The 27,091-nt window shown below is 41.5% G+C and overlaps 1 protein-coding gene and 1 long non-coding RNA gene across 24 annotated transcripts in view; one reads left to right on the top strand and one right to left on the bottom strand.

Moving 5' to 3' along the window:
- The window catches only part of SYNJ1 (synaptojanin 1), a 101,754-nt gene extending 75,566 nt beyond the window's left edge, over positions 1 to 26,188 (bottom strand). For 10 of the 23 annotated variants that reach the window (XM_037990607.2, XM_037990611.2, XM_037990613.2 and 7 more), the window contains exons 1-2: positions 24,570 to 24,672; positions 4,269 to 4,573 (exon numbers count right to left, since the gene is read on the bottom strand). In XM_037990607.2, coding sequence (XP_037846535.2) covers positions 4,269 to 4,530 — 262 coding nt within the window. In that variant the 5' untranslated portion in view covers positions 4,531 to 4,573; positions 24,570 to 24,672. The other 13 variants (XM_007964777.3, XM_007964793.3, XM_007964865.3 and 10 more) reach the window with 6 other exon arrangements.
- On the top strand, positions 26,074 to 27,079 carry LOC140709826 (uncharacterized). The gene is made up of 2 exons (XR_012090560.1): positions 26,074 to 26,301; positions 26,870 to 27,079. It is a non-coding gene; the product is annotated as an uncharacterized lncRNA (long non-coding RNA).
- Positions 27,080 to 27,091: the final 12 nt, after the last annotated feature.

Genomic DNA, 27,091 nt, shown 5'->3' with positions numbered 1-27,091 from the left:
CAAATATAAAACATTACAATATAAACTTTAATTACATTTTATAAAGCAAAATAGAATTGCCTTCTCCTAAATACTGCCTCTTTAAGAGTACCACATGTACTGTTAACATTATAGAGACTTGTTATACCTCTCAGGACAGAAGGCATGACTTCCAGGATAAATATTATTCTAGAATTTTACAAGTCATATGCCATATACATTTAAAATACAATCACTAATATAGTTATATAGAAAGTACTAGATATATCCATTTCAGCAGCAATCATCATTTGGGTTCAAATACCAGGAGGCAGAAGAGTTAAGAAGAAAATATAGTTTTTTGTCTGTTTTTTTTTTTTGAGACAGAGGCTGGAGTGCAGTAGCACAATCACAGTTCACTGCAGCCTTGACCTCCAGGGCTCAAGTAATCCTCCCACCTTAGCCTCCCAAGGAGCTGGGATTACAGGCATGTGCCACCATGTCCAGCTAATTTTTTTTTTCTTAATTTTGTAGAGATATAGTTTCTCTATGTTGCCCAGGCTGGTTGGGAACTCCCCGGCTCAAGCAATCCTCCTGTCTGAGCCTCTCAAAAGTGCTGGGATTACAGGCATGAACCACCATGCCTAGCAAAAAATATATTCTTAACATTAAGTCCCCACCTTCCTTTAGAAAACAGAAAAGTCATTCTATAACTTAAATTACCATGTAACAAAATGTTCTGTCTTCTAATAATGCATAATAATTATCTTCCCATTAATTACACTCCAAATACATGAACATATGTCTCTCAGGACCAATGAAGGCCCATCTGTTAGACTATCATCTAACTCGAACATGCAAACAAATACCTTGCAGTTTAGTTATGTACATGTTTGTATTCTATTCGGAGACTCAGGAAACAGGAGACACACATACCCACACACACACCTTAAAGTGCATACTCTTACAGCCAAATGTACTTTTAATTCCAGACACTTCCAATTTCATAAGAGAAAACAGTATCTTCTTCCTAAATATATTTGTATCTGAAGGACAGTAGATGTTTCCCTATTTTATGATACATGCTTCAAAGGTTTTGAGTAGAGTGGAGGGAGGCCCAGTACTGGCCACTAGGAAAAGGATGGCCTGTGCATGAAGCTGAAGCTAGAGGCGGGGGTAAAAGGGCGTCCACTCGTGGGAGGGGCAGCCTGGCATGAGTTCCTGAAGTCTGACTAGGGTGAGGACTGTCCACCCAGGTGTGTTAGGGGCACCCTGGCATGGTAAGTAAGAGCTTGAGAGGGATGGGGAAGGCAGGGTTTTGAAGTTCCAGTGGGGTAAGGAGGGTACCTATGCGGTGGAGAAGGCTACATTGGCAATAGGAGAGTGGTTATCTACGGGGAATGATCAAGAATAATGACAGCCAGGTTTCTCACTGTCAGAGAAGGTACTCACAAATGCAAAGAGAGAAAGTAGAATGGACAGTGTTGATTAGAATTGGAGTTACCAGGCCGGGCGCAGTGGCTCACGTCTGTAATCCCAGCACTTTGGGAGGCCGAGGCAGGCGGATCACCAGGTCAAGAGATTGAAACCATCCTGGCCAACATGGTGAAACCCCGTCTCTACTTAAAAAAACAAAAAATTAGCCGAGTGTGGTGGCAGGCACCTGTAGTCCCAGCTACTCAGGAGGCTGAGGCAGGAGAATCCCTTGAACCCAAGAGAGGGAGGTTGCAGTGAACTGAGATTGTGCCACTGCACTCCAGCCTGGTAACAGAGCGAGACTCCATCTCAAAAAAAAAAAAAAAAAAAAAAAGGAATTGGAGTTACCAGTGTTTTCTAGATAGACTGAAGACAGATAAAAAGACATAGAAACATAAATATAAGTATATATGTCGTATACATAGTTACATATACTCCTTAGCACTAGCCATTGAGCAGACCCAGGATCTATAATACTCTGACAGCAATGCACACACCTAGCATACTTTGGCTTCTACATACCATTCTCCACTAAAAGGAACTACTAGGATTCCTTAGAGAAATGGTTGATTCCAGGGCAAAGGCAGGGACAAAATGAGCCTGAAACATAGTATTGTGCCAAAAAGTAAGCAAGTGTTTAAAGGATAATGGAGATATGTCACAAACATGTAGAAGGCAGCTTGAAGGGGTTTCTACTGGTGAAATCCAGGAAAATTTAAGCATCAAAACAAATAATAAGAGTAATGGATTATAAGCCTATGAATTCAAAGTCTCATGAGGAATGGGCAAAACAATTATAAAAAGTCTTCTCGAAATGCCTAGCAAACCATCACCTTTATCAAGTAATCAAAGTGAACACCAACAGGGAGGGGCCTGGCACAGTGGCTCACGCCTGTAATCCCAGCAGTTCGGGAAGCTGAGGCAGAGGGACCGCTTGAGCCCAGGTGTTCGAGACCAGCCTGGGCAACACGGCAAGACCCTGTCTCTACAAAAAAATATATTAAAATTATCCAGGTGTGGTGGCATGCACCTGGGGTCCCAGCTACTCGGGAGACTGCAGCGGGAGGGTTGATTGAGCCTGGGAAGTCAAGGTTGCAGTGAGCTGAGATCATGCCACTGCACTCCAGCCTGGCCGACAGAGTGAATCCCTGTCTCAACAACAACAACAATAAACCAAAGTGAACACGAACAGTAAAAGGACAAGTCAAAACCGTGAGCCACCTGTCAAGATACAGTGAAAAGAGCACCACTGCTGCAGTACTCCTGCCAGAGGTGAGTAACCTGAATCTATGCATGAGAAGCCATCAGACCCAAAGTGAAGGACAGTCTACAAAGTAACTGGCTTTCACTTTCAACATTTTTAAGGCCACAAACATCAAAGATTGAGAAATTTTTCTATTTAAGGAGACTACAGAGACTGACAACAAAATAAAACGTATACATCTGAACTGGATCCTTTTGCTATAAAAGACATTGTTCGGGCAATTGGTAAAAATTGAAGACAGGATAAGGATTAGACAGCAGTAATGCATCACGGTTAATTTTATGATAGTGAGAGGTGACAATGTGCTAGCAGCCCTCACTCTCAGCGCCTCCTCGGCCTCCGGCCTTGGGGTCCACTCTGGCGGCGCCTGCGGAGCCAGCCCTTCAGTCCGCCATGGCACTGTGGGAGCCCCTCTCTGGGCTGGCTGAGGCGGGAGCCTCCTCCCTCTGCTTGCAGGGAGGTGTGGAGGGAGAGGTGCGGTGGGAACAGGGGCTGCGCTGGCCAGCCAGTGTGAGTTTTGGCGGACGCCGGCCAGGGCACGGGCTGGGTGGGCCCTGCACATGGAGCAGCCAGCCGGCACCGCCGGCCCAGGGCAGTGAGAGGCTTACACCTGGGCCAGCAGCTGCGGAGGTTGAGCTGGGTCCCCCACTGCTGGCCCGCCGACTCTGCACTCAAATTCTCGCCGGGTTTAGCTGCCTGCCAGGGGAGGTAGGGCTCGGGGCCATGTCTGAGCTCCTCCCCCTGCGGTGGGCTACTGGACGGTCGCCGCCACCTGCTCCGTGGCACCCAGTCCCATCCAAAGCCCAAGGGCTGAGGCATGCAGGCACCGCTGGGGACTGGCGGGCAGCTCCGCCTGCAGCCCTGGTGCAAGATCCACTGGGTGAAGCCAGCTGGGATCCTGAATTGGATGGGGACTTGGAGAACTTTTATATCTAGCGGGAGGATCCTACCTGCACCAATCAGCACTCTGTATCTAGCTAACCTAGTGGAGTCTTGGAGGACTAGCACTCTGTGACTCTGTGTCTCGCTCAAGGATTGTAAACACACCAATCAGCACTCTGTGTCTAGCTCAGGGTTTGTAAATACACCAATCAGCACTCTGTGTCTAGCTCAAGGTTTGTATACACACCAACTGGTACTCTGTATCTAGCTAACTCTGTAGCTAACTAGCACTCTGTGACTCTGTGTCTAGCTCAAGGATTGTAAACGCACCAATCAGCACTCTGTCAAAATGGACCAATCAGCTCTCTGTAAAATAGACCAGTCAGCTCTCTGTAAAATGGACCAATCAGTAGGATGTAGGTGGGGCCAGATAAGGGAATAAAAGCAGGCTGCCTGAGCCAGCTGTGGCAACCCACTCGGGTTTCCTTCCACGCTGTGGAAGCTTTGTTCTTTCACTCTTTGTGATAAATCTTTCTGCTGCTCACTCTTTGGGTACAGGCTGCCTTTATGAGCTGTAACACTCACCACGAAGGTCTGCAGCTTCAGTCCTGAAGCCAGAGAGACCACGAACCCACTGGGAAGAACGAACAACTCCAGATGCACTGCCTTTAAGAGCTGTAACACTCACCACGAAGGTCTGCAGCTTCACTCCTGACAGCGAGACCACGAACCCACCAGAAGGAAGAAGCTCCAGACACATCTGAACGTCTGAAGGAACAAACTCCGGACACACCATCTTTAGAACCGTTACCACTCAACGCGAGGGTCTGCAGCTTCATTCTTGAAGTCAGTGAGATCAAGAACCCACCAATTCCAGACACAATAGTTTTACAAGAGAATGTCTTTCTAGGAAATACATAGCAAAGTATTTGGGGGTGATGGGGCATCATGTCAGCAACCTATTCTTAAAAAGTCCAGAGAATCCACTCAGTTCTGGGGCAAGAAAAAAAAAAAAAAGAAGTCCAGAGGAAAAAGGTTATTTATACCATACTTCAACCTTTCTGTATGTTTTAAATTGCTTCAAAATTAAAATTTTTTCAATGTAACCAGCAAAAATAATTTTAAAAAATACATATACTTATTCCCAGATAAAGAAGCTTTTATCTCTGACGTTAATAAGGTAAACTCTTCAAAATACCTTGTTATTCCCTCCCCGTAGATTTTTTTAATGGGGAAAAAAGATTTCCTTATTTTATGAGACTCCATAAAATTCACAAAAATACATGGTGGAAGGGGGATGAACCTAATTAAATTACTGCCCCACTTCTCTGATAATTTAATTCTAGAAAATTTTAGAATCTTCTACTATAAAGAGATTATTTAAAATAAGAAAGCCTATACAACATTACATAAAATAATATGTATAATCTTTAGATAAAATACAGCACTTGGAAATATTTTACAATCATCACCATCATTCTTTTTCCCTTAATAACCTCCTTTGCATCCCATGCTTCAGCCAAAATGAGTAATTTTGTTGCCCACATGTTCCACATTCTCTTCCCTCTCTCCCTTTGTTCATACTGTTGTTTCATCAGGACCAACCTTAATCATCCTTGTATTTCCAAATATTACCTATCCTTCAGTTCCAAACTAAAACACCACTTCCCAAAGATTTTCCCTGATCACTCTAGTTGGAGGTAAATCTTTCTCCCAATTTATACTATAGTTACATCTAAACTAGTAACAACAGAAACTAGGTCTTACTTCTTTTTCCTTTTTTTTTGAGACAGGATCTCACTCTGTCACCCAGGCTGGAGTACAGTGGCGCAATCACGACTCACTGTAACCTCAAGCTCCTGGGCTCACGTGATCCTCCTGCCTCAGCCTCCTTCCTGAGTAGCTAGGACTACAGGCACTAATACTACAGGACTATACTGAGTAGTAATAGGACTATAGGCATGTGCCACCATACCAGGTTAATTTTTATTTTTTGTAGACACAGGGTCTTGCTATGTTGCCCAGGCTGGTCTGAAACTTCTGGCTTCAAGTGATCCTCCTGCCTTGGCCTCCCAAAGTACTGGGATTACAGGCATGAGCCACTGCACCTAGCCTCATTTCCTTACATCTCAACACCATACCTACCTAACACAGAGACTTTGAATGAACACTGCAGCTGCTGATTAAATATTCATCTAATAGACAAAAACAAATGGAGAGGTTGTGCATTAAAGAAAATGTTTTGCTAACTTAAAAATAATACATAAAATGGATCACCTGAGGTCGGGAGTTTGAGACCAGCCTGGCCAACATGGTGAAACCCCGTCTCTACTAAAAATACAAAAATTAGATGGATGTGGTGATGCACGTCTGTAATCCCAGCTATCTCAGGAGGCTGAGGCAGGAGAATTGCTTGAACCCAGGGGGCAGAGGTTGCAGTGAGCCAAGATGCGCCACTGCACTCCAGCCTGGGTGACACAGTGAGACTCCATCTCAAAAAAGAGATAAAACATTTTACTTTATCATTGAAAGTATCTGAATGCCCTCATTACTGAGATTCACATTCAACAACTCCTCAGTTATGTCTGGAAACTTTGAAATGTGTATGTCTGTGGCAGGGAGTAGTAAGGTGGGGGTGGGAAATACAGGCATTGTTAAATGATTGCTAACCAGGGTTTAAAATACTGAAGTTTATGAAGTGGCAGGGTGTGTGGGGGAGCTCAGAGGAAACAAACTGAAAGAATGAGCGGAACTGAAAGTTCAGGAGATACAGTGTTAGGGAAGTTCAGGTCACTTTCCTGCTAGTGCAGTCTTGCAAGGTATTCACTGCACTTTCAATGAACGGAATAAACTCCCTTTTGTGAAGAGGTATTTTTTTTCCCCTCCCATTCATGGTGGTTATTAAACAAACGAGATGCTAGGCAAAACAAACCTTTCTTTGTAAGTTACTGATATCTAACCATAAGTAGGTAGGAATGTCCCAGAAGAGAATTGCTTTCGGAGTGATTCTGAGCCCATCAAGATCGACAGCAGTTCAGCTAAGGTAAGGCGGCCTGCACCTCATTAGTTCACATGCTGAACACATCAGCTAAGGCAAATTCCAACTTCTAAAGTTTCTGCTATAACACCTTAGGAATAAATAGTACCTAACTCCCGCTATAGCTCATTTTAAAGGAAAAGACTTTATTTTTCCCATGTCATACTCAACACCATTTTTCGTTCATACCTTTTCTTAGGTACTTTTTTTTTTTCCATTTGATACCAACTGTTTATTAGAAAAGAAAAACTTTTTTGTGGGCCCAAAAAGAATCGTTTTGCTGGGCGTGGTGGCTCACGCCTGTAATCCTAACACTTTAAGAGGCCAAGCAAATGGATTGCTTGAACCCAGGAGTTCAACACCAGCCTGGGCAAGATAGCAAGACCCCACTCTAAAAAATAAAAAATAAAAATAAATTTAAATTTAAAAAAGAGTAGTTTCTCCATAAAAAATAAAGGTGGAATGAAATGTAACAGGTTAGGTATAACCAAAACTTGCCACATAAAGACAATAAGAAAATTTTAACAAGAAGATTCATTTTTCAACGGCCTATTAATGACAGAACAATTAAAAAGCCACATAAAAACCAATCTTACTTAAGTATTAGAAATATATTTCAATTCACCCATGGATCCAACTCACTTTTAGACTGTAAAATTTTTACTGACTTTAAGAAAAAACACTGCCGGTTGGGCACAGTGGCTCACGCCTATAATCCCAGCACTTTGGGAGACCCAAGGCGAGTGGCTCACTGAAGTCAGGAGTTTATAGAGACCAGCATGGTGGAACCATGTCTCTACTAAAAATACAAAAATTAGCAGGGTGTGGTGGTGCACACCTGCAGTCCCAGCTAGTCAGGAGGCTACGGCAGGAGAACTGCTTGAAGCCAGGAGGCAGAGGTTGTAGTGAGCCAAGATCACGCCACTGCATTCCACCCTGGGCGACAGAGTGAGACTCCGTCTCAAAAAAAAAAAAAGAAAGAATGAAAAAAACCCTGCTTTTTTTTTTTTTTTGAGACGGAGTCTCGCTCTTGTCACCTAGGCTAGACTGCAGTGACGAGATCCTGGCTCACTGTAACCTTCGCCTCCTGGGTTCAAGCAATTCTCCTGCCTCAGCCTCTCGAGTAGCTGGGATTACAGGTGCCCACCAACACGCCCAAATAATTTTTGTATTTTTAGTAGAGATGGGGTTTCACCATGTTGGCCAGGTCGGTCTTGAACTCCTGACCTCCTGTGATCCTCCCACCTTGGGCTCCCAAAGTGCTGGGATTATAGATGTGAGCCATGGTGTCCTGCCAAAAACACTGCCTATTAAACTCATGTACTTACATTATGCTTAAAGAGTATTGACAGAATTCTCGCTGCCATGTTTTCATGTAAAAGAAATGGAAATCAGGTGGGGCGTGGTGGTTCATGCCTGTAATCCCAGCACTTTGGGAGGCCGAGATGGGAGGATCACTTGAGGTCAGGAGTTCAAGACTAGCCTGGCTAACATGGTGAAAACCCATCTCTACTAAAAAAAATACAAAAATTAGTCAGGCATGGTTGCAGACACCTGTAATCCCAGCTACTCGGAAGGCTAAGGCATGAAAGCTTGAACCTGGGAGGTTGAGGTTGCAGTGAGATGAGATTGCATCATTGTACTCCAGCCTGGGTGACAGAACAAGATGCCTTCTCAAAATAAATAAATAAAAACATAAAAACATAAATAAATAAATAAATAAATAAATAAATAAGTAAGGAGGGAGAGATAGTAGGTAAAAATATAGAAAAACAAAAGTATCCATGAGTTGATGATTATGGAGGCAAGGTGACATATATAACAGTTACACTATTTCGCCCAAAAAAAAGTTAAAAAAACTATTCTCATTATGTTCTTTAAAATACTGGATACATTCAGAAAGGAGAGAAGATAACTCTGGCCAATTATCTTGAGAGAGCCAGAAGCTACTAGAATTCTAAGGGATCAGAGAAGTACTTTTCTCTAATTACCCTAGACCAGGAGTGCATTAGCCAAAAGTTCAATAGGCATTTGAACTTTTTCTTTTTCCCCCCAAACACGATCTCTCACTCTCACCCAAGCCTGAGTGCAGTGGCATGATCATACCTCACTGTAACCTGAAACCCCTGGGCTCAAGCGATTCTCCCACGTCAACCTCCCAAAGTGCTGGGATTATAAGTGTGAGCCATTGTACCTGATCGATTTGGACTTTCATAAACTTCAAAGGGAGTAGTAAGTCCTACAATCTTTAGAATGGTCCCATAGCCCACACTTCCCAAGGCTCTCAAACACTCATCAAATAGTAAATGTATATTAAATTAAGAAAGGAGAAGATTTAGTAATTCCAGAATGGAGGCATTAGGAAGGGTAAATATTGTTATACCCTGCCATCAATATCAATGTTTTCCTTACATTCATCCTAAATAATTTAGTTTTAATATTCTACCTGTTGAAACGGAAACTATCCTTGGAAAATAGTAAGTTGCCTTTTGCTCATTATCACAGAGTAAGTTAGGAAATATTTAAAACTATATAAAGCCATGAGGTAGTAATATCCTACAACTTAATTCAGATAACTCAACTCCTTCCTTATTTTAGTCTGTGCATGTTTTCAAACTTCTTTTACCCGAACAAATTCATGCATGACTGAAGGGAGGCCCAACCTACAACTATTCCTCTTTAAGCTACTGGAAGGTAACAAAAATAGAAACTGTAGAGGTGGTCTATTTATAGACTACAGAAAACACTCAGAATATAAATGTATCAATTGTTCTCTATCAAAATTTAACATATCAGTTGTGCTCTATAATATTATTTGACATCCTCCACCTTTTTTTTTCTGGAGTGACTTAATTTTTTTTTTTTTTTTTTTTTTTGAGATGGAGTCTCGCTCTGTTGCCAGGCTAGAGTGCGGTGGTATGATCTTGGCTCACTGCAACCTCTATCTCCTGGGTTCAAGCCATTCTTCTGCCTCAGCCTCCTGAGTAGCTGGGACTATAGGCACGCGCCACCAGGCCCAGCTAATTTTTATATTTTTAGTAGAGATGGGGTTCTACCATGTTGGCCAGGATGGTCTCGATCTCTTGACCTTGTAATCTGCCCGCCTCAGCCTCCTAAAGTGCTGAGATTACAGGTGTGAGCCACTGTGCCCAGCAGTGACTTACTTCTATAATACTATGTCATGTGACATAACTGGCATTATTCAGCATTGTTGTATTACCACCTCATTTCTCAAATTAGAATTTAAGGCAAATAATAAAGTATTAGGATTAAACTATAAAAATTCAGATGAAGACATAATCATATACCTATTTCTTGATTTTCATGAGTTGTGGCTCTAAAAGAGAGGCTTGTTAAACATAAAATAGTTGTCACATGATAATCACACCTGCATTGATAACTCCACATCTGAACGGGAAAGAAACAAAATTAACTTCTTATCCAAGAGCAATAGGTAACTTAAATGCCACTTTCATTTAACTTTAAAAGTATTTGGAGGATGAAATTTAAATGTAAATTTCTCCAACTTCTGATGAATTATAATAATTTAAGCTAAATAATAAAGCCATGCAAATGAAGGGCCTACTATCCAATGTCAGCATTCTGCTGGGGCTCAAACTTTCCAGTCTGAGAATACACTGTTCTTCCCCAGCTGACACAGAAGACCAAGCTAAAGAAGGTCAATAACAATGTAAAAATAAGACTGCATGTTACAATGATCTCTCTAGAACCACAATTTGCCTGTGGTTGCATGCACTGCAGTTTGTGGTGAGCTTATTTACATGCAGACAGCACTTTGGTACAGAACCGGAGAACCTCTTGTGTGAAGATCCTAGAGATCATGCAATCCAAGCTTCTCATTTTCAGAAGAAAAAGAGTAGGGGTTAGATCATTCATCCAAGATCACATAACTAGCTGGCAGTTAAGCTTCTTTCCATTCATATATAAAGAGAAAAATTATTTTAAAAGGAAAGGTTCCTCTTATAAAAGTAATTAAAATTCCAGCTGAAAGACATTAAACTATCTAAATTAATGTCCTATTTAAATTGCACATTCTAATCTTGGTGACATTTAAGGGGAAAAAAAAACAAAAAACTTTCATTCATTCATGCAAGAAGTATTTACTGAATGCCTACCATGCACCAGGCCCCTGGTAAGGTTCTAGGAATAAAAACAGTCAGTACCGTGACACCTTCTTAGGAATCAGATTAGGAAGACAGGTATTATATAACCATAAAAATGCAAAATTATAAATTATAGTCAGTACTATAATGGAGTTCCAACAGATTACAATGGGAGAACCTAATTTAAAATTGTTTGTTCGAGGAGGACAATTATTAGAATAAACCTCACTGAGGAAGTGACCTTTATAGTGAGACAGGAAGGCTAGCCAAATAAAGTGGAGATAAAAACGTTTCAGGTGACATATATACTGTGATCCAGCAGTTCCATTCCTAAGAATATATCCAACAGAAATGTGTACATATATGTACCAAAAAACATGTACAAGGATGTTCATACTTGTGTCATTTATAATAGCAAAATTGGAAATAAAGCAAATGTCAACAGCTAAATATTTTAATATTCATAAAATGGACTACACTGCAACAAAAATGAGTAAATTACTGCCACTTGCTACAATATGGATGATTTCCCAGGTATCAACATGGATGATTTCATTGAGTGAAAGAAGCTAGATACCAAAGAATACACAGAGAATGATTTCATTTATGTTAAGTTGAAAAACACTTAAAACTATTCTATGATATAAGAGGTCTGAATAGTGATTATCTTTGCAGATCATAATAAAGATAATTGGGAAGGAGCATGAGGGGATTATTCTTTGGAGAGCTCTCTGGTATGCCAGTAATAATGTTCTATTTCTCAACCCAGTTGTGGTAATAAGGGTATGTTTATCCTATAATCATATATCAAGCTGTATGTTTAAGATTTATATACTTTTCTACATGTATTATAATTTTAAAAGCTTATTATTTTTAAAAAAATACATTTGAGCAGAAGGGACAGCATATGTAATGACCCTGAAGCCAGAAAGAATTTGGCACATTCAGAAGTCAAAGAAGGCCAATGAGGTTGGAATATAGAAACCAAGAGGTAAAGTGGTAACAGGTTGAAGAGGGAAGCAGAAACCCGATTTTATTATAGGTCATCTTAGAGTTTAGATTTTAACTTCAGTGGCCACTCACTGAAGAGTATTAGGCAGGGGAATAATAAGATCTAAATTGTGTTTTTTAAAAGACTGTGGGGGGTAGGTAGGGTAAGTAGAAGCAGAGGGACCCGTCAAGGAAGCAATTGTAATGATCCATGAAAGAGACAACAGAGTCTTGATTGAAACAGAGCCAGCAAAATGGAGGGAGTTGCATGGAATCTCAAGGAAATTAAGAGGAGGAATTGACTAGACTTGGTAATAGACAGAATGTGTGAAATGTGAGGGGAAGAGGTAGAACAGAGAGAATGTGTGAAATGTGATGGGAAGAGGTGTTGAGGATGATTCTTAAGTTGTTTGAAAAAACTTGGTAGATGGAGTGCAATCCATTGAGATAAGGGAGACTGAAGAAGATCAGGTTTGAGGGTATGCAGTGGTTGATAAGACCATCAATACGGTACCTATTCCAACTCTTCCTCATTTGGTAGCCACCAGTTTGTGATACTATGGAAATCACAGAAATTTCTACCTTCTTCTGCCAACGATCTACCTGATCCAAACAGCACATGATATCTCAATAGTCATTTTTGGTTCAGGAATACACAAACATTCAATCCAGTGCAAGGGGAAGTGCATTTTCATTTTGTGGGTTCTAACCCATTATCTGAGTTTCAAAAAGCTGGATCTCAATTGTGTCATCCAGCATAATTACTCAACCCAGCTCTGTATCAATCCCACGTCACTTTGCCACAACTAAAAATCTGAAAACTATACTTTCTATTCCATTCTCTAAGAGAACTGATAAAACTAGGATACAAGATAGGCCAAAGATACATTCCCAATGCTAACCAAGGACAGACAACTAATGAGCACTAAGGAACAAACAGCTAGAAATTTACTTAATTATAAGATTCCAGAATTTAAAAATAAAAACAAAGAGGCTGGGCATGGTGGCTCACGCCTGTAACTCCAGCACTTTGGGGAGCTGAGGCAGGTGGATCACTTGAGGTCAGGAGTTCGAGACCAGCCTGGCCAATATGGTGAAACCTTGTCTCTACTAAAGAGATACAAAAATCAGCTGGCCATGGTGGTGCACACTCGTAATCTCAGCTACTCAGGAGGCGGAGGCAGGAGAATCACTTGAACCCAGGAGGTTGAGGTTACAGTGAGCCAAGATCATGCCACTGCACTCCAGCCTGGGCAACAAAGTGAGACACTGTCTCAAAAAAAAAAAAAAAAAAAAGGCCGGGCGCGGTGGCTCAAGCCTGTAATCCCAGCACTTTGGGAGGCGGAGACGGGTGGATCACGAGGTCAGGAGATCGAGACCATCCTGGCTAACACGGTGAAACCCCGTCTCTACTAAATATTACAAAAAACTAGCCGGGCGAGGTGGCGGGTGCCTGTAGTCCCAGCTACTCGGGAGGCTGAGGCAGGAGAATGGCGTGAACCCGGGAGGCGGAGCTTGCAGTGAGCCTAGATCTGGCCACTGCACTCCAGCCTGGGCGACAGAGCAAGACTCCGTCTCAAAAAAAAAAAAAAAAAAAAAAAAAAAAAAAATTAAAAAAAGAAGATTCATTCTACTTATAGTTCACACATGGTCCACAGGATATTAAATGACTTTGTTTATCTATATTTCAGCAACAGATTCAACAGACTACAGCAATCCTATGGTCCACCAGTGAACAGAATGAAACATAACTCAAAAAATATTTATTGCTAAGAGCTAGTTATATAAATAAACACACTTTTATATATATAAAGTTAAATAAGACTATAATGAAATAGAAACACAAAATTTTAATAAGTACATTTAACATATATATTTAATGTTTTGAGACAATAAAGTTTTTTTAAAATTTTTTTTCTTTTCACTGACTCAGTTGGCCCAGAATTATCCAGGAATTTCAAGGGTCTAAAATTTTTTCATTCTGAACTGAGGAAGTAATGCGTATCCAACCAAGAAGAATTTATACATCTCTCCAAGTACCAAATTTATTTTCTCCAAGTGCCGAATTATTCAGTAATTTGGTTCAGTAGCTATGAAATGCAACCCAATGTGAATGCATGTGCTCACATACGTAACACCACAGATCAGCAATGGCTTATACTTATAAACTCTATTTAAGTTGGAAAAAGATAAAATACAAATTCTTATTAACAACCATTAAAACACTCGAGCAAATTTTAATTGTCACCAGTAAAAATACGACACACAATTTTTAAAACTATACTTCCTTTTGATACTCTAATTACAAGGCTAACCAATTGCACTAGCCCATTCCATTCTTCATTGCTTCTTTCACTTTGTATGCTTCTTTCAAAATTTCACTGAATCAGACTTTACAATCTCAAAAGTTTCAAAAATGTTATATTGGATGCTAAGAAAGGTAATACTACAATATTAAACTACTAATCATTATAATTAGCTCATATTTTTTCAACCTTCGAATGTCTGAAAAGTCTTTATATCTTCATTTGTGGTTGGGTAAAAAACTCTAGGTGGATGGTTTGGTTTGGTTTCTTCCTTCCAGTACTTTAAAGATGTTCCCAATGTCCTCTGGCTTGGATTGCTTGTAAAGAAAAGTCTACTATCATTCTTATCTTCACTCTTCTTCTGTACATGTGTCTTTTCTTCCTTGGGCTAATTTTAAGATCTTCTCTGTATCACTGGTAAACAGTAATTTGATCATGTATTTGGGTATAGTGTTCTGCTTTGTGTTCATTTAGCTTCTTGGATATGTGGATTCATAGCTTTCATCAAATTTGCTAAATTGCCAGCTATTATTTCTTCAAGTATTTTTCTTCCCTACCACCTTCTTTCTGGGATCCACATATTCATGTACATTGGGTCACTGGAAGTCATCCTGCAGTTCACTGATGCTCTGTGTATTTATTTCAGCCTTTTTTCTCTCCATATTTTATTTTGGACAGTTTCTATTACTATGTCTTCAAGTTTGCCAATCATTTCTTCTGCAATGTCTAATACAGTAATCCCTATCACATCTAGAAGTCTAATTTGGGTCTTTCACTTTTTTTTTTTTTTTTGAGAGATGGAGTCTTGCTCTGTTGCCCAGACTGGAATGCAATGGAATCCTCTTGGCTCACTGCAACCGCCACCTCCTGGGTTCAAGTAATTCTCCTGCCTCAGCATCTCGAGTAGCTGGGATTACAGGCGCCTGCCCCCACGCCCAGCTAATTTTGTATTTTTAGTAGAGATAGGGTTTGACCACCTTGGCCAGGCTGGTCTTGAACTCCTGACCTCAGGTGATCCACCCACCTCAGCCTCCCAAAGTACTGTGATTAACAGTGTAAGTCACCACACCTGGCCTCTTTCACATTTTTCATATCTCTTCTTAACAGGCTCATATTTTCCTCTACTTGTTGAGTATATGGAGTATATTTCTAATAGCTGTTTTAATGTCCTTATCTATTACAGCATCTGTTTCTACATTTGACTTTGCTCCTTATGAGGTATATTTTCCTATATTCCTATAAATATTCTTAAACTTCATTCTGGGATAGTTATTTGGAAATTAAGTTACTTGGAAACAGTGTCATTCCTTTGGGTCTTGCTTTTAAGCTTTGTTAGGGAGGGCTGGAGTGGAATTTAGTCTAGGACTACTTTGCCCCTTTACTGAAGCAGTATACCGTTTTCAGTTCTCAACCCAATTCTCCATGCAAGACTTCTCCACTCTGGTTGTTAAACATGAACTATTCCTAGCCCTGTGTGAGCTCCAGAAATTTTTCTGCCTAATCCTTTTTGGTGATTCCTTCCCTGCCTCAAATGGTTTCCTTACACACTGGCACCGATCAGCACTCAGCTGAAGTCTCAAGCGGAGTCCTCCACAGATCTCTGGAGCTCTTTGTGCAACTGTCTCGTCTCTAGCACACAGCCCTGAGATTCTGGCTGCCTTGATCTCCCCATATTCCCTACTCAGGAATCCTGTCAAGCTTTGTTTGAGTGACTCTTCTGCTGCTGTGGCCTGGAAGCTCTCCAGGCAGTAAGCTGGAGCATTCATAAAGCCCACCTCACTTGTTCCCTTCTCTCGGGGGTCAGCATCTTATGCTGCCTTTTGTTCAAGGTCTGCAAATCATTCCATGTATTTTGTTCATTTTGTTGTTGTTAATTAAGGTAGGAGGGTAAATCTAGTTCTTGTTACTCCACTGTGGTCAGAAGCTCCTGTTATAGTCCTGAGTTACTTACATTTTATAGGACAAGTTAGAACATCTGATAGACATGAGATGATGCAATAAAAAGTCACAGAGTTTTTACTATTCAGTGAGAGTGGAAGTTCTGCCTTTCCTTTTTATTTTCTCATAGAAAAGTTAAGTGGTGAAGAAATGAAAGTATTAACTAACTACCGGTTTGGCCCTAGGTTAATCCTACTACCAACCCAGAATTAAAAAGTTCAGTTGATTTTCTTTTTAAAGAGTTGACATTTAAGTTACTTTCTATTAAATACGTACATTCCTCAAACTACAGGGGCACATAAGAAAAGAAATATGCACCTTCCAAAAGTATTTATAAAAAGAAAATGAATTTTTGCAACCCTAACATAAAGTGATATCCAACAAGTCTAAATTTCATGATTTCTCTGCTGAAAAAGTCAACTATAAAAAGTCACTTCTTCCCTCAACTTGCAAATTTTTCTTAAAAAGAAGACAGGACACTGCAACTTATCTAAAGGGCAATCATGCTGACAGCATTTGGCAATTAAAAAACAAACTATACACACTGTTTGGCATTACCACCTACTACATTTATCCAAAATTCTAGAACCTGACATTTAAGTTGGCGCAGGAAAGAAACTTTGTTTTTAATGACTTTACTGTAAATTAAACCATACTTTCTCCTCTAATATATTAATATATTAATAGTTTGTAGGGAAAAACACAAGTGTACAGTTCCCTCATTAGAAAATGCTACCAATTACACCCTTAACCTTAACGCCTTCCCTTCTTTTCACGCTTCATTCCCCACCCCTGAAAATAACAGCCACACAATATACAGTAATACAATAGCTTCACAACAGCACAAACAATAATTACAGTAAAAAAATTAAATGGTAGGACTATGTCATTAGAGCAATTATCTTTCCATTCCTCAGTTTCCAAATCTCTGAAACACGGATAAAAGCACAATCTGAACTGAATGAAAAAAATTGTGTCAAATGCCACATCTCCTAAACTCTGTGCTAAGATGCCCAACAGCACTATAGCAAACTCCCAGGAAAGCTGCATATTTTAAACAGAAGGAAACACTGAGATTCTCAACATATGCTGGAAACCAGCCAAACTATTAACCTGAGGTGCTTCAGAGTTGTCATATTAGATTGCAGTGCATTCCTTGGATGATATATATTAGTGAAACTGGGTTTTTGCTGGCTGCTGTGATAAAAGCAAGTGTCACCTAAAAATCAATGTGGAACAGGAAATGAGGATGGCAGTGTTCAATCTGTTCCAAGGTTTGAAAAGCTATTCAGGCTGGGAGCAGTGGGTCATGCCTGTAATCCCAGAACTTTGGGAAGCCATGGTGGGCAGATCACCTGAGGTCAAGAGTTCAAGACCAGCCTGGCCAACATGGTGAAACCCCATCTCTACTAAAAATACAAAAATTAGCCAGGCGTGGTAGCAGGTGCCTGTAATCCCAGCTACTCAGGAGGCTGAGGCAGGAGAATTGCTTGAACCCAGAGGCAGAGGGTGCAGTGAATTGAGACCGTGCCATTGCACTCCAGCCTGGGTGACAAGAGTAAAACTCCATCTTAAAAAAAAAAAAAAGAAAAAAGAAAAAAAAGAAAAGCTATTCAGCGCTCAGTGCTCAACAAGCACACACATCTCATTAGTAAACTGTGGTTATTTATGAAGAAAATAAATTTTCTAATTTTTTCTGCATTTTTTTTTTTTGAACAGCTATAAAAGTTGTTGGGACACACATCTTTATTGGATCTAACTATTTAATAAACAGAACTATTAAGTATTGTCTGTGACAGAGGGGTGTTGTGAAAAACTTAACGAGGCCAGGCGCAGTGGCTCACACCTGTAATCCCAGGACTTTGGAAGGCCGAGGCGGGCGGATCACCTGAGGTCAGGAGTTCAAGACCAGCCTGACCAACATGGAGAAACCTCGTCTCTAGTAAAAATTCAAAATTCGTCGGGCATGGTGCCACATGCCTGTAACCCCAGCTACTTGTGAGGCTGAGGCAGGAGAACTGCTTGAACCCGGGAAGCAGAGGTTGCGGTGAGCCGAGATTGCACCACTGCACTCCAGCCTGGGCAACAAGAGTGAAACTCACTCGGAAAAAAAAAAAAAAAACTTAATGAGATAATAAGGTCACCATAAAACAATGAAGTTTAAAAACCTCTGGCTTAATGTTGTGACTGGCAGAATAAGCTTCCAGTAACTGGTAGCCATTATCATTTCACTATGATTAGTCCTTTAACTATGCAGTTTTATAGAAAAGAGAGGATTATTTCGAATTCTGTAATAAAGATCTCAGAATATTGTCCTATAGTATTATGATTTATATTTAGTATTATATATAGCATTATGACTTACGTTGTAAGAAAAAATTAGGTAGACAAAGAATCTCATATGGACAACCTGGAGGAAAACCAGGTCCAGTGATATGGCCTTGCTATTTATAAAATGCATGATTTGAGTCCTAATCTGACTCAAATTATGCTACTTGAAAAGTCTGAAAATAATTTTACCACTAGACAGATAAAAGCAATTCATCCTTACTCCCATGCTAGCATGTAATATGGAAAAGAGCAAAAGTTTTAATTTTAAGAGCTAGGAATCCATGGCGTCACCTCACATCCCCATCTTTTACGTGACTTCTGTTTTTACAGTTATCCTCCATTTCCCATATGTTGACCTTTTCTTTACTCCATCTTCTATTTAGGACATAATTATGAAATGAATCATTCACTTTACTGAAGCCTGAGATGGGCTGTAAAACACTGAGACTGTAAACGTAACGCATGTATGTCAGACTGATGGCTTGTCCTTCTCCTGTGACAGTCTTTGTGTATGTGTGTGTAAACTGTAGAAAGACTAAGAATAATGAATTGTACACAAAGCTGAGAGACATTTTTTATCTCTTAATAAACTGTTTCCAGGAAAAAAATATGTACCTATTTATAACTTGCTAACCATCACACAAGCTGCTTAAACTGGTAGATGCAGCAAACTAGACACAGAGCTCACCTGCTACACTGACCCACTATTCCAAAGACATCAAATTGCAATTTAATCAAACATTTGCTGTACAAATACTTTTCAAAACTGAGTAATGCTAAAAATGGGTACACTACTAAAAAACATATTAACTGTTATCTAAGGGTAAGAACTTTTTAGAAGGTGTTTTAAATAAATCAATGCAACAGAAGAAGTAAATAATGAAATTATTTTCTATTTTAAACAGGTAACTTTGAAGGCTGGGCGTGGTGGCTCACACCTATATTCTCAGCACTTTGGGAAGCTGAGGTGGGTGGATCACGAGGTCAGGAGTTCGAGACCAGCCTGGCCAACATGGTGAAACCCCGTCTCTACTAAAAATACAGAAAAATTAGCCAGGTGTGGTGGCAGATGACTGTGGTCCCAGCTACTTGGGAGGCTGAGGCAGGAGAACTACTTGAACCCAGGAGGCGGAGGCTGCAGTGAGCCGAGATCGCACTACTGCACTCCAGTTTGGGTGACAGAGCAAGACTCCATCTTGGGGGAAAAAAAAAAGTAATTTTGAAACAAATTAATGGTACTTATAGAAATAATAAATAACATTTATCACAGACATTTCAAATTGGCATTTCAGAAGAACCTTAATAATGTGGGTAATAGTTATTTCCAATAGAATTTGTCAATAACAAATCTAAATAATGTGTAATATATGTCTTTTATATCAGCAGTTCAGTCAGATAACAATTCTTACAAATACAGGAAATAGGCCAGGCACGATGGCTCATGTCTGTAATCCCAGCACTTTGGGAGGCCAAGGTGGGCGGATCACCTGAGGTCGGGAGTTCGAGACCAGTCTGACCAACATGGAGAAATCCTGTCTCAACTAAAAATACAAAATTAGCTGGGTATAGTGGTGCATGCCTGTAATCCCAGCTAAGTACTTGGGAGGCTGAGGCAGGAGAATCACTGGAACCCGGCAGGCGGAGGTCACGATGAGCCAAGATCGCGCCATTGCACTCCAGCCTGGGCAATAAGAATGAAACTCCATCTCAAAGAAAAAAAAAAACTCCATCTCAAAGAAAAAATAAATGTTATATATATATGTGTGTGTATGTATGTATGTATGTATATGAAATAAGTGTTATAGGGCTGGGCTTGGTGGCTCATGCCTATAATCCCAGCAATTTGGGAGGCCAAGGCAGGTGGATCACTTGAGTTCAGGGGTTCAGATCAGACTGGCCAACATGGTGAAGCCTCATCTCTACTAAAAATACAAAACTTAGCTGGGCATGGTGGTGTGCACCTGTAGTCCCAACTACTCAGGAAGCTGAGACACGAGAATCACTTGAACCCAGGAGGCGGAGGTTGCAGCGCACTGAGATCATAACACTGCACTCCAGCCTCAGCGACAGAGCAAGACTCTGCTCAAACAACAACGACAACAACAAAAATATACAGAAAAATACCTCATATTTTCAAACATAATAACTGCATGTTTATCAACTTTGTAATCTAGGTTAGTCTTTCCCTTACTGTCATTCATTTAATAATCACATTTTCTTCAAGTATGAGTAAAACACTACACTAAGCACTAAGACTGCAAATATTACTAAGACACACGGGCCTTTTCCTCAAGAAGCGCGGCATCCAGACACAGAACCTGAGCACATTTCCCCATGATATGAAGGCACTATACTCAAAGTGCTACAGGAGTATTGGCACTTGGTTCAGCCTGAGAGTTTTAAGAAAACTACTTAGTAGCCCCATAAAAGACAACAGCATTAAAATTCTGGAAACATGGTTATTTTGGATGAAATCTGCAAGCCAAAAAAAAAACAGCAATCCCCTAATCTATCACAGAAAGGCCTATATACACTTTGCTCAGAAATGAGCATCACTATCTAATTATATCAGAACATCCAGGGGCCTGGAGCCCAGACACCAGTATTTGTAAAAGCTGCCCAGGTGACTATAACACTGATAATGTCATAACATCATGACTGATTTAAGCTTAGAATCCTATCAACATAAAGACAGTCTTGAGGCTGCATTAGTGAACACTCGGGTCCCTAAGGGGATCCATGGTCTGAGACTATTTTCATTGTATTTTTACTTGCAACCTTTTGGTATGTGCTAATAACATGAAAGATAAAGTTTCATGTTTGGTATCTCATGACCCTTCAGCATAAGCCAAGAAAATTAAGTGACTGCTAATCCTCAACACTGTACGCTGATTAAAATGTCCGTTTAAAATCTACTCTTTAAAGTAAAGCCAGGGCAAGTAGAGACTTGAAATTAGGAACTTTGGGTACATAAAGACCAAGTCCTGCTAAGGTCACTTCCACCACCCATTTCCAAGAAAAACACCTACATATGAGCATTTAGACAGCAACAAAACCAGCACATAAGAAGTATGGGTCTCGGCTGGGAGCAGTGGCTCACACCTGTAATCCCAACACTTTGGGAGCCTGAGGCAGGTGGAGACCATGAACCCAGGAGTTTGAGATCAGCAGGGCAACATGGCGAAACCCCATATCTACAAAAAATTACAAAAAAAAAAAAAAAATTATCTGGGCATAGTGGTGTGCGCCTATAGTCCCAGCTACTCAGGAGGCTGAGGCAGAAGGATCAACTGAGCCCAGGAGTTCCAGGGAGTTCAATTACAGTGAGCCGTGATCACGCCACTGCACTCCAGCCTGGGTGACAGAACAAGATCCTGTCTCAAAAAATAAAAACGAAAACAAAGTATGCAGCTTGTGATACAGAGTAAGTTCTAGAGAAACGAAGGGAAGGCAGAGATAAAGGTGAGCTGGAGTGGTTGGGGCAGAGTCTTACGAAGGAAGAAGACCCGAGGAGGACCTCAGTGGGACTGACAGGCTCAGATTAGAGAAGCAGCACTCTAACAGTCTTGGAGGAAGAAGGTGTAAAAAGCAACAGTATAATGAAGCTGAAAAAAGCATGGTGCTTGGGAAGGCACTGAGGAAACACCAGATCTCCTTAAAGGAGATCAACACTGGACAAATAACAGGTTGAGGAGAATAAACTTAATCTTGGTGAAAAACAGGGTTACACTTTGCTTTACTATAAAAAATGATTTTAGGGCCAGGCGCAGTGGCTCATGCCTGTAATCCCAGCACTTTGGGAGGCTGAGGCAGGCGAATCACCTGAGGTCAGGAGTTCAAGACCAGCCTGGCCCATAGTGAAACCCAGTCTCTACTAAAAATACAAAAATTAGCTAGGCGTGGTGGCGCATGCCTGTAATTCCAGCTACTTGGGAGGCTGAGGCGGGAGAACCACTTGAACCCGGGAAGCGGAGGTTGCAGTGAGCCGAGATCACACCTCTGCGCTCCAGCCTGGGCAACAGAGTGAGACCCTGTCTCAACAAACAAACAAATAAAACATGATTTTAGAAGATTCTACAGGTAGATGAATATGCAGAATGCACTGAAATTCAGGGAGCTGGGATTGTTGAAGATGAAGAGAACACATTGATATTTTCCAAGCACAGCTTCTGAATACAATAGGCATTTTTAAAGTGTGAAGATTTTAAAAGTGAACACTGTATAGCACAATACAAACCTTGGTATCACTCCAAAATGAAGGCCAAATTAATTTTAAAAGTCAAATGACTTAAGAAAGTATTACTGTAAAGTTTATAGTAGGAAAGATAATGACATTCCAAGAGATTAGACATCCATTTATGTTAGCTTTATAGAAAGAGGCAATACTCCAACATTTTTTTTCTGAATTACTCACATAGTCTAAATCTAATGAAAACAGAATAGTTTAGACAATATTTTAATATTCATTCTCCTTAGAATGCACATTAATGCCAAAATAAATGTTTTAGGGCCTTTTGGCAAAAACAAACCATTATTTGGCATAAAAGATGGCTGCTGGAGGTTTTGGAAATATGATTATTCTTAGGTTTCCTAACCTTGGAGTAAAGTATAGCAATAATTCTAAAAACTATAAGTAATACACAGTTTGCAGCTGAAAATTTGACTTGCTGTTATGAGTAATCATAAAGACACATTTAGAATTTATACAAGATTAGTAAGTCAGGTAATGTCACCAAAAAACACAAGCAGCTGAAAAATGCTTCCCATAGGAAAGCAAACATTCGCCCCCCCGCCAAATATTTTTATTAAGAATTCATCAGTATAAGAATTACACTTGTATAAAAATATATGCAGTGGATATTAATACTGTACCAAGGTACAGTTTGATTTAAATCCAAAAAACAACTTGAAGTAATTAACCCCATACTGATTGAGTATAGTCAATATTATTTATACTTATTTCTTAGACCTAGAGCCCCTTCTCCTTCATGCAAAAACTTATGTACCAAATATATATTTCTTATACACTGTTCTTTGCTTGAGACTTTTCATTATGTCACTATCTTTTTCCCCATCAGATGCAATTATACTATTTTAGTCAAGTTAACACTTTAACTGACATTAATATTCTATATGCAAACAGTGTGGTCTTAAGCTCTTCATTTACTGAGGCTGGAGAAAGCTTAGTAGTTTAAGATATTTAAGGGCTTATATGTGTAAGTATGCCTTTCAAACACTATTTTTAATTTATAAGGATATAATCAGTAACTAAACTAATCCTAACACTAGGATTATCTGCCTAATTCATATATATATAATCATATATTTTTTTTTCTTTTTAATTTTTGAAACAGGGTCTCACTGTGATGCCCAAGCTGGAGGGCAGCGGCGAGATCAAGGCTCACTGCAGTCTTGACCTTCCAGACTCAATCAATCCGCCCAACTCAGCCTCCTGAGTAGCCGGGACTAAAGGTGCACACGACGAGACCAGACTAATTTTTGTATTTTTTGTACAGAAAGGGTTTCACCACGCTGCCAAGACTGGTCTCAAACTCCCTGCCTCAAGCGATCTGTCCCCCTTGGCCTCCTAAAGTGCTGGAACAACAGGCATGAGCCCCAACACCTGGCATATCTTACATTAAGAAAGAAACATAGTATTCAAATGAATTTTAATTTCATCCATCTGCCCCTAAAATAACTCAGACCTTACTAATATATTTTTATTGTGGTACAATAGTCCTTTTCTTTAAATTAGACTATCAAAATGCTTTTTAAAATAATATAAAATCAATCAAGTATCTCACATGAAAATCTAGAGGTTGTTTACAATTCCCTTAATGAAAACATAACGGCCATAACATAAATACTCCAACAATATTGGATAACATTAGATAATACCTACTACTATAACTGACCTACCAGTAAATATGTCAAGCAAGACATCGTATGGGTTTATGTGATATATGATACAAACTGCAACAATATTTCTCTGGAAAAAAAATTTACTTTTAGAAGCAGCAGCAGAACCCAAGAAAGCAAAATCCTGCACCAAAACTGGCATCGCCCTACACCCCCCCCTCAACAAAAACCTGTTAACAAAAAGTTTACAGGAAAATAAGTTTGATTAAAAGAAATACAAGCATAATCTGCTAGAGGAAATACAGTGAAAGGGCTGTCGGACTCTTTTCTAAAAATGGTTGCATCTGAATTATTTCAAATCAAAACAGAGACCATGATAAATTGGGCTCTAACAGATGACTTACAGAGCACAGCGACGGCCCCAGACTCGAACATGAGACATTCTTCCTTATGCCTAGTTTCCACTATGAGGCTGAAAGGTGGGGGATCCAATTTGTGATAGATCCGGAATCCTTTACTGAACGCCATTCTCCTTTCTTCGGAGGCAGCCCTGTGGAAACCAAGCAAAGCAAAGCAAATGAAGCTGATGTTTCCTTCTGCAGCAAGGACTGCAAAGCATCCAAAAGTCCCTCCCTGCCAGGTTTTGATGGGGGGTTGGGGTGGGGAAAAAACAGACAGCTCAGGGAGAAAATGGCTTATTCCAAAAGATAAGTCGTCACTTAATTTTACCAAAAAGCAAGAGGAAAAGCTACCAATTCTCATACCAAGGCAAGACAAGGTTTTAGCACTGTAAGTCCATCAACGGTTTGGTTGAGTTTCCCGTTTAATTTATGCTTACTGAAAGGAAAAATTTTGAGCGTATTTCGTTCGGAGTTGCTTATCAGCTTCCTGCTTCAAGGTCTGTCACTACGTTGAAACGGAACCTATTTGGAAACTTCAAGCAGTTCCTTCGAGGGGAAAGGAGCGGAGGTGGGAGGGAAGGGTGACAAGGCTGGTTCAAAGCTCCTTAGGGGGCAGGAGGAGGAAAAGGATTATTCTACGCGACAGGCTCTCCCGGGTGTGGCGACGAAGGGCAAGGGAAACGGCACAGGTTACCACCGCCTCCCCTGCCCCGGGCTACCGCCGGCTAGGGGGACCGCACGCGGGGCCGAAAAATACGAATAGCCACCCGGGAAGAGTCATGACTCGGGGCACCGACCCGACTGGGGCTCCTCGGGGTCCCGGGAAGTCGACTGCCCGGGAAAACGGCTCCTTCTCAGAGAGACTGAAGAGCCGAGAAGCCCAAACCCTCCATTTATGCGCCAGAAGAGATGACCCGGCGCCCAGGCGGATTCGGTTCGTTCCCGCGGGCAGGCTGACAGCCGCTGTCACCAGCCCCCCGCCTGACGCGGCGCCCTGCACAACCCGTGGTCTCCTCACAACCCCGCCCGCTCTCCCGCACCCCGGCTGCTCGCGGTCGCCCCTCACCGCTCCCGCTGAGGCTGCGGAGGCAGAGGCTGGTCTTGGAGGCGTCCGCCCGCCCGGCTGCCGGTGGCTCTGGCCGCGGCCGCTCCCCGCCCCCCGCCGCCTTGCTCACCCCTTCCTCCGGCTCCTCCTCCTCCTCCTCCCGCAGCCGCCACTGCCTCCAGAAGCGTCACTTCCGCTCCAGCAGGCCCATCTCTTCCGCATTGCGCCGCGGCAGCGAGCGGAAGATCCGCCCCTCGCGAGGGAAGGGGCGGGGCGTCAGGAGGGAGATCACGCCCACTCTGCGCCGACCGGCCAGGCCGGCCACCAGCGGGCTGCCAGAGCCTCAGTCTCCAGCGACCTTCGCCTCCTGCGGCCGCCCCCAGGCCGAGCTGCGATCCCACCGCCGGGGGTGCAAGGAGAGGGAAGATCCGGCCTCCTTGGTCCCTTTGCGTGGGCTCTTCAGAGCGTGAGCGCCGGGGAGGGACTCAGGAGAAAAGCTTGGGGGGCTGCGTATTGCTGCTCCCCAAGCTGGGCGTCAGGACCACCCCCTGCCGCCCCCACGGGCCTGACGGGAGAGGAGGGAGGGCTCGGTATGGTCGGCTCGCCTAGCCAACTAGGTGGCGCCTGAAGAGCTGTCCATGGTGTCGACAGCCCAGCAAATGGCACCGAGTTCCCAGTCTGAGTGTCGGGGTAGGTAGCAGAAGAAAAACTAATGCCTGCTCTGGGACAGTTCTGTTCGGTGCCTTTTCTTGTGTGTTCTGGAGCTCACAGGGTGCTATCGAAGAGTGCTCAGGTGTATACGATGGAGAGTGGGAAGTCACAAACCAGGATCTCAAGGCTGAGTCCAACAAAACATGGCTGTAGGGAGGCCACTACAGCTGTGGTTGTCACTGATGGATGAATAGCTTTTGCCAACCGTGGAATTTAGTGACTAAAGGCACCTGATCCTTTTATCTCATCCTCATTTTTCAACAAATCGTGCTTCCTGGCTAATATCAGCGTGTCCCATAGATTTATTTCTGATTCCATTGAATAGACCTAATAAGTATGAGAATGAAGTCAAAGCCAACAGGGCAGAAAGGAATTGAAAACCTGAAGAACCCAGCACTCAAACTGTCTCCACTTGCCTTTGTTCTTTGTTTACCTCTTCTCCTTCTGGTTTTTAACAGCCAAAGCAGAATTTAAATTTGGTTATGTTGCAAAAATCATTTCCCTCTTCAGGCCCTGTCATGCGACTTGATTTTTTCATCCATTTTAGAGAAGCTGCACCCACCCTGGTTTCAGGACACGGAACTAAATTTATTAGAAAAGAAGCCACTTCAAGTCATGAAGGAGAAATACGAAGATTCTTGGATTTCGTTGTAAGAACTGGAGGGGGTTTCTATCTCAGTACTGTCTCAGAAAAAAAACTGTCGATATCAAATGCGTTGCTTGAGAGGTACCTTTTATGACAACTGAAATCACTCAGTTTCAAGAGGAG

This window comes from Chlorocebus sabaeus, chromosome 2 (assembly GCF_047675955.1).
Source record: "Chlorocebus sabaeus isolate Y175 chromosome 2, mChlSab1.0.hap1, whole genome shotgun sequence".
NCBI classification, from domain to species: Eukaryota; Metazoa; Chordata; class Mammalia; order Primates; family Cercopithecidae; genus Chlorocebus; species Chlorocebus sabaeus.
The sequence above is the reverse complement of the archived record's forward strand: the minus strand, read 5'-3'. Positions and strand labels throughout refer to the sequence as shown.